The 13961-nt window shown below is 32.4% G+C and overlaps 1 protein-coding gene across 12 annotated transcripts in view; it reads right to left on the bottom strand.

Annotated features, from left to right (window-relative positions):
- MCTP1 (multiple C2 and transmembrane domain containing 1) overlaps window positions 1-13961 on the bottom strand; it is a 722542-nt gene that overhangs the window by 283509 nt on the left and 425072 nt on the right. For 8 of the 12 annotated variants that reach the window (XM_074282070.1, XM_074282074.1, XM_074282067.1 and 5 more), the window contains exon 6: window positions 10729-10767. The exons of the other annotated variants lie outside the window; for them this stretch is intronic. In XM_074282070.1, coding sequence (XP_074138171.1) covers window positions 10729-10767 — 39 coding nt within the window. The remainder of the gene's footprint in view (window positions 1-10728; window positions 10768-13961) is intronic. 12 annotated transcript variants of the gene reach the window in all.

The following is a 13961-nucleotide window of genomic DNA, read 5'->3' as shown; positions in this document are numbered from 1 at the left end:
GTCTGTCTAAGTTGCCTCTTGTTATGTTGGAGAAGCCTCCTCCTCAATGTTAATAAGGGCAGCATGCAGAATAATGCATGCCGACCACACGAAAGGCAAATCAGGGACCACACAATTAAACATCTTGAATTGGGCACAAAGACACCATGTAATCCAGCCACTGCTGAAGACGGTATTTTTGTCCTTTCGCTTTGTGCAAAGTCATCCAGATCTGTTCCCACAAGAGTCCACAATATTTTAAAAATTCAGCAAGATCAATGTACAAAGACTAGCCATTTTAATGGAAAATTCATTCCCTGCCCTGTTATAACTTATAATATGCAAAAATGTATGATGTTTTATACCATGGGAAACATTATTACAATCAAAATGAGAAAAAAATGTAAATTTTAATCAGCATTTTATAGAGGAAAAAATACCTTCAATATTAAACATAAATAATATCATTTTAAACAATTTTGCTACAACTTTTTTGGGGATACTTTGAAAAAATACTATCAAACTATTTATGGCAGAATTAATGGGTTCAGTGGCATTTTATAAACTGTCAATTAAAACAATGAGTTCATTTAATGTATATTATCTAGAGTCTTAACTGTGGCTCATCACTACAATCTTTACAGTTAACTTGAATTTCAGGGTACAAATGAGGTACTAAAATAATTTTCATTTAGTATTGTAAATTTATTTAAAATTTGAATACATTGAGCTTTACCCCCTCTAATCATAGGAAACCAAAGATAAAAAATTCTTTGCCACTACTTAAGGATGTTATGAACAACGAGGGATTTAATTTTGTTTGGTATTTTTAAAATTATCTGTTTACTCTCTGAATACAAGGTTTTGTTAGAGAGCAGTTGATAATTGTTAAATAAGGACAGTTTTTTTCCTTCCTTATGTCTGAGTGACTGTGTGAGACACTTAAAAATGTGTTAATCTGTTCCTCCACCTTTCCTTAAATTAAAGCACTTAGAGGTTTTACCGATGCATTTTTAATGTGTCATCCTGTGTGTCAGGTTTAACTATGCCCTGCAGACTTAGAGCTGAAAGTGCTCTTTGGTTAAAATTAACAATATCCTTGCCAAAAGCTTTATTAAAAATTACTTCATTCAGCTAAGGTCTAAAAAATTGGTGTAATAGTTCATCAAATGATGCTTAGTGATTATAATAATCATTATAATAGAAATGTATTACTTTAAAAAAGATATAAGCCATCAGGTAACAGAATATAGCAATTAGATATATTCACACTCATCTATATTATAATCTTAAAGAAAGAAGTAAAAATGAAGTGTTAACATGGTACTAGGAAGTACAAGGTGGACAAATTAACATTACTTAAATGCAATTTTTCATCTGATTGAACTCAGATTAGTTTGCTCTCCCACTATCTATGAAACAAAAATTCAACCTTTTGTAAAGCAAAATCATTAGCTCTGACACCTTAATATAACCAATTATTTTATAAAATATTTTTCTACTTTCAGTTTTTCCTACATATATTTGCACAATACCCATATTGTTCTTTTTTTTGTCTTGTTAGACTTTTACATTGAATAATTCCACCTAACAATAAGAAAAATTGCCTGTAAGAATAAAATATCTCAAAAAACTTAATGCGTTGTTATTTATCAGTCCAAATTAATTCTGTCCCATTATATTGACTCAGACCTATTTAATGAATCCAGTGTTTCTCATTTCTCATTTTGGTGAAAATAGTTGCTTACTGTCTCCTATAACAACTAAAAATGGGTGAGGTTCTAAGTCTTCACAACAGAAAATTTTATATTAGAATGTGAAAATGAAGATTTTTATACTCACCTTTAATTATTATTTTACAGAGTTAAAAGAAAATGTCATTATCCAGAAATAGCCCAAACAATTCATAATTATTTACTATTCTGGAGAAGCATTAATAAAATACAACAGATATTTTGAATCATATATTTTTGCTTTTCAGAGATGTTTAGGTTCATGCATATTTTTTCCTTGCTTCCCATTAAGGTTGGATGATGTTTGGTTTCAGTTAGATAACACATTTGCTTCAAATAACATATAAATCAATCTTGAACGGCAATTACTATTTCACTGTCCACAAGCTAGCTATTTATCCTTTTGATTTCAACAGTAAATACGACCTCACATTATGTGAGTGCCACAAGTAATAAGATTTCAATTGAGAGAACCTATTATTGGCAGTACAGCTGAAACAAAAATAAGGAAAGAAATCTCATCACTGAAAGTCAAGATGATGAAAATGATGAGCAGGTAGTTAAGTAATGGGAAATGCCATGAAATGATTCATCCCATATAGAGAAGAGACAGGTATATTAAAAAAATAACAATGCCAATTTAGCTTTTCCTTGTGTGGGTATATCACTTTTGAAAGGAACTGAGTAAAGAAAATGTGATTTTATACCACAGAAAACATATAACGTCATTATATGGCTATATTTAAGTCTTTTCAACAAAGTTAAAGGTTCTACAATAAGACATTGCATTCACAGGAAGCAGCTCAAAGACTGGCTATGTGCCAAATACTGGCAGAAAAAATGAAAGAAAACTATCTTATCTAAAACAAGATTCCAAAAATAAAAAAGTAATTTGAACTGTGCTTTTACTAGAGAGTCAAATGACTTTAGTATATGGCTAAAATAAAAACATAGCACCAGAATTCAAAATGCTAGCTGTGAAATATAGATATAGTGTATATTTATAAACAATGGGAACAGTAATATCATACAGAGCAGAGGGAATAATAATGACAATGATGATAATAAATAATTAACATATAGACAGCTTTAAAATTTGCAAGCATTTTACTCATTTTATTCTCACAACAGCCTAGGGAGATAAGTGCTATTATTGTGCCCATTTTTATAGTTGAGAAAACTGAGGCAGACAGAGCTAAAGAGACTTCCCCCATGTTCACACAGTTAGTTTTAGTATGGTTGTGAGAAATGTGATATACTGGCACAGGACCATGCAGCAGAAGGTGCCGTGCTCTATGGACAAAGCAGAAACACAGTAATACAAAGGAAAAGATGCACAAATCTAGAGACATCTTCACCTCAGTGTTTAAGTGGACGATTTGTACCTGACCTGTGGCAGAGTCTTCTGAGCTCATATTGGACTGATCAGCCAAAGTCAAACATAGTGTGCTTGACCTCAGTGTAGTGATGTGATTGATCCTCTTTGATTATGAAGGATAAACATGTCTCTGAGTTCAGGTTTTTACACAAGCCTTCCTGATTATTTAAAAAACATTAACAGGGGCAGCTAGGTGGCACAGTGGATAGAACATCAGCCTTGAATTCAGGAGGACCCGAGTTCAAATCTGGTCTCAGACACTTAACACTTCCTAGCTGTGTGACCCTGGGCAAGTCACTTAACCCCAGCCCCAGGGGGGAAAAATTAACAAATGAGATCAAATCACATCAGTTATTGAAAGGATGAATTTCCCCATATTTATGTCTGCAAATACAAGTTCTTAGGCTATACAACAAACGTATTAAATTGTTAAGTACTCTTATATAGAATGTAGGGGAAACCACCCATGTTTGTTGTTTTGTTTCACAATATTCTTTCCCATACAAATATATTGTTATGAAGGAAATGGTTAAGCAAGAAATTTCAATTGTGGAGCAAAAGTTGAAGAAGATGAAGAATTTAAATGAGACATTGCTTAGAGCAGGGAAGATGGAAAGGCCATTCCAGTGCCAATGGATCTGCCACATTTGACATAGCACATTAGAAATTTATGCCACCAAGTTCCTAGTAAATTCTAAGTGATAATTCAGTCTTTCTGTTTAAGCAAAATAATTCCTGGCTGGCTATTTAGACTTCATTGAATATCTCCCAAATCCACCAAAGTTCTGTATCCTTCAAAAGTAAACAGATATTACTCATTCCCAGGATGGTGATTAACTTACAGGAGTTTTTCAGACATCATGGTTCTAGGAACTTTATTAAATGACTTTGAAAGTAAGACAACTAGCTCTGCATTTTCATTCTTTTTTTATTGTTTGCATTTTGTTTTCTTTCTCATTGTTTTCCTTTTTAGTCTGATTTTTCTTGTGCAGCATGAGAATTGTAGAAATATGTATAGAAGAATTGTATATGTTTAATATATATTGGATTACTTGCCATCCAAGGGAAGCGGTTTGGGGGAAGGGAGGTAAAGTTTTGCAAGGGTCAATGTGGAAAAATTATCCATATATGTTTTGAAAATAAAAAGCTTTAATAAAAAGAGAAAAATAGCTCCTACATGGGCATTAATTTATTTCTTCTGCTTTATTAAAGTAGCCTTGATAGTTCTGGTGACTTTGTGCTTGGGTAACATATACCACAGGCAGCTGGTTGGTATAGTATAGGGTACAGGGTCCAGAAAAATCTGAGTTCAATTCCAGTCTCAGACATTTACAAACTGTGTGACCCTGAACATATCACCTGTTTATCTCAGTTTACTCATCCATAAAATGAGCTTGGAGAAGGAAATGGCAAATCACTTCAATATCTTTGCCAAGAAAACCCCAAATCAGGTCATAAAGAATTGGACATAACTGAAGCAACTGAACAACCACAACATAAACACCGGTCATTTGCAGGTAGAAGTTTTCTTGTTTGCATTCAGATGGATGCCATAAAATGTTATTACTCTATTTACTGTATCACTTTGGGTATATTTTCTGTTATTAGTAATATTTTTAGAATAAATAATAAATTTTAAATACTGTTTATAAGTTTATATAAAATTTAAATAATGGGGAAATTGGCATTGGAATTAATTAATACTAAAATGATGCTAAGAACATTTTTATAGATTGTTTGGAAGGTTGTTTGGGTGAATTTTTAAGGACATTTTGAGATAGCACAGAGGAAGATATGCTATGATCTCGTGTATCACAAGTACACAATGAATACTGGTTAAAAACAAGATTATTTAGCTAAAGGTGACATATTCCTCTCCTAATATAACATTTTATTTCTTTCCAGTAAATGTACTGGAATTTAATAATTAAATACACTGTACACTGTAAGAGATACTGATACTAGAATAATACTCTTCTATATCTCAGATCCTTCTCCCTGGAGTAAAATTTTACTTCAAAGCATATATTTTTACTAGAAAGATAACCCCAATACCCACTTGCAACCACATTACAGTTAGCATATATTTTTCTTCATTTGGATCTTGACATTCGCCTAGTGAACTTATTTAATTTCCATTTCATCAAACTAACTTTGAAATAAACCATTGTTTTTTTTCTTTGTGTGTCTCTCCCTCTCTCACATACATATACACCCCCCCAAACAAAAAGAGGTGTATATATATGTATATATATATATATATATATATATACACACACACACATATATATATACACACATATATATACATATATATGTATATGTATACATATACATATATATGTATATATATACGTATATATGTATGCCAATCCCCACATAATGAATTTATGCTATGTTTATAAATTTATAAATATAATTTATTGCACTATATAAATGATAAGAAACTTATTTATATATAAATATATTTGCATATGATATATTTATATATAATTTATATGTTTACATGTAAATATTCACTTATAGATATCATACCATTTGTGACCTATAGCGTATCTCCCCTTTGCTTTCTTCCTTGAACCACACCTTCATCATTTTGTTATAAACATTGCCTGGACAACACATTTCTGATTTGGATGGTAAATAGGCATAGCAAAGATGGCAATAACTTTTAAGTATATCAGACCTTTGTTATATGGGGTTCATCTTCGGTAGAACACAGAGTTGGAAGGAGCCTCAAAAACCACTGGTCCATTTTATTGGCATGGGTGGGGGGAAAGGAGAATGAAGTCTAGGAGTTAATTCCCCAAGGTGGCAAATTCAGAAGCAAGATTCAATCTCATTATCTCTGAATCCAGAATCAGTGGATTCAGTCAGTCTCTGAATTGTGCTACGATGCTTCCCCATTTCTTACTGATTAGAAGCAGGATGGGGTGATGAGTGATTCATGGTATTATTTAGAAATACATTCTATCAGCCATTTCTTCAGCCCAAGATGGACATCTTCTCTGCGTCTTAAGTTAGCAATATACTTTCCAAGTCTGGAAGAGTGATATTTTAATTCATTTCAACAGTCAGTGGATACCTACTATGTTCAGGACACTATGTTTGGCCCAGGGAATAAATACAAAGTTAAAAATGAAATAATTTCTGTCATTTAGACATTTTTTCTAAATTTTAATTTTTTTTATATTCTCCTATATTCTACTTGTAGAAACCAACATATAAAAAAGTACGTTTATTAAAATATCTATTCAGAGGAGTGCAGCTGTGTTATTGTGGATAGAAAGCTGATTTTAGACTCAGGAAATATGGAGTTCAAGTACTGCCTCTGATATATATTTGTTATATATTGAGTGTTTCTTACAGAGATGAAATTACACATTATTTCCAGGCTATTATATTTTAGTAGTAATATTAAATAATAAGAACAAAGTAAAAATAGTACATTCTTATTTTCAAATTGTGACCAATAGTAGTAATAATTTAATCAAAGAAATCTAATATAAAAAGAACTTGCCTCAGAAATTTCTATCATGTCTTAAGTAGCTATGGACTATCTCAAAAGTGTTAGTGCAGTTTTAAGGTCTTAAAACTTCAAACTTGACATTTTGAACTGATCATGGCAAAGATGATGCAACATATTACAAAGACACTCACATGTATGTATAGAAGCATACATATGCCCACACCAGATCTGTATGGAGAAGAAATTCAGAGGGGAGGGGTTTAGAGGGACATCACCTCCAATCGGTTCCACCAGGAAAGGACTCCTAAGGAAAGTGTGTTTTTACCTGAGACATTTTAAAGTTTAATCTGAATTATTGATATATTCTCATGATTAGGTATAAACAAAACCATAAATTAAGCTCTGATTTGCATGCTGATTTTGAGTTTTAAAATTCTAACATTTAAAATTTAGTAATCAGCTTTCACAGTGTAAAAGTTGGCTCCAACACATCCCTAGATTCAAGGTTGTTATATTCGACTCTGTGACCCTGGGCCATAGCATGCTTATACTGTCTATGGGATGTCCTTGTCAAAGATATTGGAGTGGTTTGCTGTTTCCTCCTCCAGTGGATTAAGGGAACGGGGTTAAAGGACTTATTCAGGACATGCAGCTAGTGTCTGAAGTCATATTTGAACTCAGGTCCCCTGATTCCAGGCTTGGTGCTCTATCCACTAAACCACCTGGCTACCTCCAAGATTCAAGGTACCAATAATTTATTTCTCAGAACAGTGTGTTTATGAAAGAAATGAGGGATTTTCTAGAGCTTTGTTGAGGAAAGAGAACATTACAAACATGAGAGATATCTTTGACAAAGGCTTGGAGGTAAGGGATGGGTCACATTTAACTGGATTGTAGAGTGGGTGAGACAGAGGGATGTAAAAAAATAGGTTAAAACTTGATTATAAAAGGGCTTTAATGGGTAGAATGGTATGCATTTTATTCTGGAGGTGAGAAGATGCCAGCAAGCTTTTTAAGCAAGGCAGTAATAGGGGAATGACACAATCAGATCTATGCTTTTAAAAAAATCAATTCTGTAGCTGTTTAGAGAGGAGAAGAGTCCTTTGGAAGCAGGGAGACCTTAGGAAGGCTGCTGTAACACTCCAGATAAGATGTGAAAAAGCATGAATTAGGGTGGAGGATTCAAAGAATAATTTTAAAAATATGATTGTTCCTAACATTTCTGTAGTCCTCATTTGCAAGATATCCAAATTATATCTATGCCATTAAAAAAAATCTCCAAAAGTAATTTCCTTTATCTTGTGACTAATGACAATGTTTATTAAATCTGTTGCCATGAGACATCCACTAATTTTGAAATCTCTCCTAATGCTCTCGTACTTTTCTTCTATTCCCTATTCAGACCAATTACTAATAACTTCATATAACAAAGAACCTTCAATTTAGTTTTCTATAAAATCTGTGTTAGATGCTTTTTCTAATCTGAGACTATATTAAACCATAAGGATATTCTCTCTGTATGACACCTGATAACCTTTCATGTTAATTATGGATGTCTGTTATGTTTGATTAGAAAGCTATGGAAAGTAATGTAAAAGTTTTCTTACTAGAATATTGAAAGACTTATTGTTTCTTCTTTCTATGGGGAAGAAGCTTTTCTCAAAGAGACATTCTAGAGCAAGTGCTATTAATGTGTGTGTGTGTGGCACATAATCCACATCAGAATAATATTTTAAATACATATTAGAAATACATTTAAAAACATAAAGGAAAACAATCATTCTAAAATACTGTTATCAAAATATTTTTAGATGGAGTTATGGAACCCAAGAATCCTTGGGAAGAGAAAAATCTGGGTTCCTCTCTCTTCTTCCTTTAAAGCCAAACAATCAAGTTTCAGGTTATCTTTCCAACTGGGTTTAATAATACTCTGTTTCACATGTTTTATATTCCAATTATACACAATCTTCCATCTCTAGGTCATTGTACAGGCTATCTTCCACATTTGTAATGTTCTCCCTTCTCATCACAACTTCAGCATATTCGATTTTAGAGGTGAAATTACTATCATCTATGCATTTGAGAAATGATAGGACTGTCAAGATGTTCTTGTTATATTAGTTTGCATTTCTTTAGTGAACATATTATTTTATATTTCAATTTGGAAATATCTTTTCTCTCATTGCTCAATTTCCCTATTAAATATTTTTCTCTCATCGTTAAATCTCCCCATTAAGTCTTATACAGTAAAGAAAAAAGAAGTCATTTTAGACCAAGAATACAAAACTCTAGAGTACTATATACAAGAATCTAAATATACATTTAATTACATATTGCAGATTCTATACTTTTAGTGGCAAAGTAGAGAAGAATACCTAATAGAATATAAAGATATATCATTCTTGTGAAAATCATCCTAAATAATTCATAAATAATGGACATATTAACTCTTTATTTATTTTTAATGAAAACAAGCACATCTTTTTTCTTAAATACCCTGATTTGGCTTTTCAGACATGGCCCTAAAATCAGATATAACATGCTCATAAAAATATCATCTATTATTTTGTGGGAAGGAGAAATTAATAAAACAAAATATCAAAAAAAAATTCACTGTTGCCAAATAGTGTCATATCCTGCTATAATGCTACATCTGAATTGTTTGGGGAAAGTAGAGATCTACATATGAGAATGCCATACTTTCATTGAAGCCTATTATAAATCAGGGCATCCCCAAAGTCTTAATGCTGTTTTTAAGCTGCTTAAAATGGCAATAAAATTTTTGAGATATACTTACATTATCTATAGAATAAAAAAAACCTACTTTGAAAAAAGTTTTTAAAATGACCACAAAACTAACAGTTTTATTACATAATATTAAAATATTAAAAAAATTAAAATACATAAAATAAAAAAATTACAAAATATTAAAATGTAACTATAAAGAGAGGAACCTAATATAAATAGAAATGTAGAACTTTCTATTTCCCTGAATAGTCTTTAACTTTTACCTGTAAGCACTAAAAATCTGATGCCCATGATCAGAGTTAATAAATACCTGACCAGAAACACATAAAAAGTATACATTTCTAAATGTAATTATATACCAATAAAGGCATTCCTTTCCAAATATTTCTATCATGAAATGTAGAAATTATATGCATCTATTAAAAAGATAAATCTGATTTTAAAAGTTGCCATCAATCCTCTTTGCACAAAAGGATTTACATGTATATCATGAACCTTTAAAAATACCCATACACCTTACAAATATTCCATTTTTTCATCATTTAAAAAAGTTACATACGGAAACAACAAAATGCAAAAATAAAAGAAGAAAATGTGATTGAATTAGAAAGGGAGGAAAAGCTTGCCATGTACCAGGGTCTAAAAAAAGTTGCCATGATCTTTAAAATGAGCACTGACTTTTTAGAAGAAATAGGAGCAAATGATATTGAATAAGAAAACACTTTGCTATTGTTTCACGACCAATTTGCATGATAGTTGAGGTTCATGCTAGTCATACACATAGAACAAAAAAACCTGGCACTCAAATAGTGTCACTACCACTGAAATAATTAATTACTTAGTTAAGGCTTCAAATAAGAATTCAAGAATAAAACAGCTATTGGACTCAGACTGCATTCATTCCTGATGGTCCTTTTTTTTTTCTTCTGAAAATGTGTTCATATACCAGAAAGATAGTACAACTGCAGGGCCCAGTTTGGAGCATTCCACTCTTATTTTTCCAAAGTAGAAATGCAAAAAATTGGAGAAAGGAAAAAAATCTTTCTTCATTGGCACTGCCCTGAGGGACCATCTCTTGGTTTCTAATCAGTTGTAGTGACAAAGAGATTTTCTAGACCCTGTTGTGTGACAAAAATCAAATGCTTAAGATGATGTGGAAAAGTTAGTGAAGGCAAAGCAGATCCCCCTCCGAGATAGTGGTGGGGTTCACTCAGTAGAGTGGCTTCTCTCTTTAAAAATGTTTCATAAGACTGGATTAAAATGTATGAAGAGGGAAAAGTTGAGGTTTGTTGTTACTTTTTTTTTTTTTGGAAAGTGATGAAATTCTATGGTAGAGTTTGCAGGATTATGAAAAAGATTTAGTAAAATAGCTGACAGTTCTTTTCAGAAAGAAATGCTGAAGACCACATGCTAAGAATTACCTTACTTGATCTTTTCCAACTCTTCCTCATTAGCATGGTCTGTAAATGAAATAAAGCAGTTTAATTACCTTTCTACTCATATACACAACAGGGCTGCCAAGTGACTTAAAGGACCCTCCACATTTTTTCTAAGCTCTCTAAAAACAAACATTGACAACAAAAACTATACAAGACAAAAATAAAAAGAATAACAGAATACAACTACAAGCACTTTTCACATTTAAGCAGTTTATCTGGTAAGAGCTTAGATTGGTTATTCTTTTACTGAAAGAATTCCAGATACTATTGGAAATAAAGACAGCACACCTCATTTCTCTGAAATAATTTTGAATTAAAAATCATGAATTTTTAAAGTATACCTTGTGAATGAACAGCCAACAGTACATAAAGCAATGATTTTTTTCTATTAAAGAAGGTAGCATGAATATTCACAGTCTCTATAAAAGTGAGTTCAACATAAACTTCTTAAAAAATACTACAGAACTATAAGCTTTCCCATCAGTGCTCCCTTAAATCCAACCTAATTATAGTTTACCTTTATCTATATGCTAGCAAAAGTCTCCTTAAATAATAGACCACAATTTGGTTTCTTGAGATATCCATTAATTTTATCCATATAGTTGTTTTTGTTTCTGTTACTATTACTCCTACTCCTACAGCTACTGCTGCTGCTGTTGACTATAAGTCAATTATTTCATCAAAACTTTTGTTTCAAAACACTGTTTGAAGCTTTAGGGAAAGAGATTTCTAACCAAAAAGTTCCTCATCAAGCTTTAGTTTTGCATTATTCATAATGTATGCCTCAAAATTGTCTTTCTGTTGTCTAACTGTAAATGACAAAAGGCAAAAACAAGGGTTTTGCTCTGCTAATGAATTTCAGGAAAGCTTTAAGTAGTAAAAGTAAGAGTTTATCCTTTAAGCAATGAATCTTCTATACCCTACCTTATTTTCAAAGTCCTATTTAATGTCACATAAAGTGCATAATTTACACAAAGGAAGTTAAGCACTACAATACAAAAAATATAGTACTTCTGGAAATGTTTGCCATATCTAGGTGGGGGATAAAAGTCAAGGACATATAATAGAACTTAGATGGAGAAGCATTTGTTACACAGAACACAATAAAGAACGGATCTGTTTTGAAGCCAATCCATGAGGATTTATTTATTAAAGTATCAACAAGCCCTTGCTCTTAGGTTGGCCAATGTCAAGGATTTAATGTATAAATTTGTGATCTTAAACTTTTAGTGAAATTGACTTTTTTATTTCCCTAGATAGTAATTATATGTGTTATTAATAACGTTATAAATATATCAAATTTCAAAAAAAGAAATATTTACTGAGGCTATAAAATCTTTTGAAATGGGCTCAGAAGACTTTACACACCTACAATCCCCTCAAACAGTGTAAATACAAAAAAATTGTATATTGTGTGTGTGTGTGTGTGTGTGTGTGTGTGTGTGTGTGTGTGTGTGTGTGTAAATGATGAGGTGTGAGAATTGAGGGTAAGAGATCCCTTACAGCAATGGGATCCCCTTGGCCCATGGCAAGTTTTGCAAAAGAATTCACAAACCCCAATAAATACAGGCATGAGGTTTGTGGCAAAGAATGGGTTTATTTATGCTCAGAAGACAGCTTTCTTAGTGGGCAAACTCCTGATAGGAATTAGCAAAGATAGGTTTACACTGAGAAGAAAATATCTTCATTAGTAAGCTAAGTCCAGAAAGGCAAAATAGCTAAGATTTGGGGTTTGGAGTCATCTTTTATTAGCCTTTTGAGGTCTGGGGCTTCTTCCATCTTTGGCCCCCAATTGAGGCCAATCACCCTCGATGAATCTGATAGACTGATTTTCAATTCATTTCAATTCTATTGAATTCAATTCAAAATTAAATGAGATTACTTATCTTGGGAGTTGTCTGGGAAGAATGTGCTCCTCCCAGAGGCCAGAAAGGTTTGAGAGTCAGGAGTACCCTTCCCCCCAAAAGGGGACACAGTTTACATCAGCCTCCCCCCAAAGATTAAATTTTACATTTACATTTACCATTTACATCACAAAGATACATATATTTTATATATAATACATTTACATATGTCTGAGGCATAGAAAGTGGATAGAATACCGGCCTCCAAGTCAAAAAGAGATGTAGTAGAATCCCACCTCAGATATTTAGTAGTTTTATAACTATGAATAAGTCACTCAAAATCTTTCACCTCCAGTTTTCTTATCTGTAAAATAGAGATGACAATATTTACAGTACTTACACATCTGCCTTTTCTCCCTTTCCCTACATAGAATAACATTTCCCAAAACAGGGGTGGGGAACATCCCACAGGTATAAGGCCTTCGAAATCATTTCCAAAGGCAACCACAGGTGATGATGAGCTGAAAGCTAGGTATAACCATCTCCTACTACTTAAGTTCTATAACCTGATAGTTTTGCATGGTCCACGAATGACGTTTTTATTATCCAAATGGCACTTAGTAGAAAAAAGGTTCCCCATTCCTGTCCTACAGGAAGTTAATTTATTCAGCTTTAGCATTTTTTACTAGGAAATGAGTTGTCCTGATAGGTAAATGAGTACTAATTCACTTTACTAATACTATCTGGACATCTTGGACATCCTTCATATCTATCTACTTGGGACATTCTGCTGTTTGTTATTTTGCTGCCCTAATCTTTTAAATTCACATTTCCACAGGATAATTGCTATGATATAAAGTACTTGACAAAAATACTTGTCAACTATTATTACATATAATATACATGATATGTTATAGATCCTTATTTGTGGATTCTTCCCTATTCTATTCAAGTATGCCTTGACCCCACCTTAAAAATTAGAACCTAGTATTCCTTCAAACTATCACTTTTTCTCAACTAAATTCCTAGAAAAAGCTCTACATTCCTTATGTCTACACTTCTCTCATTAATTTCTTAACCCTTTGCAACAATGGTTTCTGACCTCATCACCCAAATGGAACTATGTTCTCTAAAGCTTCCAATGAGCCAAAAAGACAATACACCAAATTACCAAATCTGATGGTCATTTCTCAGTCTTCATCTTTCTCAACTTTTGCAACATTTGATATCACTGGCCACCATCTACTCCTTAAATGAAAACTATAATCTCTCTTCTTTGAATTTTGATGAAACATCTTTTTCTTGATTTTCCTTTTACTCTGATAAATCCTTCACAGTCCTATTTGTTGTTTCTGCCTCCACAATATCTCT

Source organism: Sminthopsis crassicaudata, chromosome 1 (assembly GCF_048593235.1).
Source record: "Sminthopsis crassicaudata isolate SCR6 chromosome 1, ASM4859323v1, whole genome shotgun sequence".
NCBI lineage: Eukaryota > Metazoa > Chordata > Mammalia > Dasyuromorphia > Dasyuridae > Sminthopsis > Sminthopsis crassicaudata.
The sequence above is the reverse complement of the archived record's forward strand: the minus strand, read 5'-3'. Positions and strand labels throughout refer to the sequence as shown.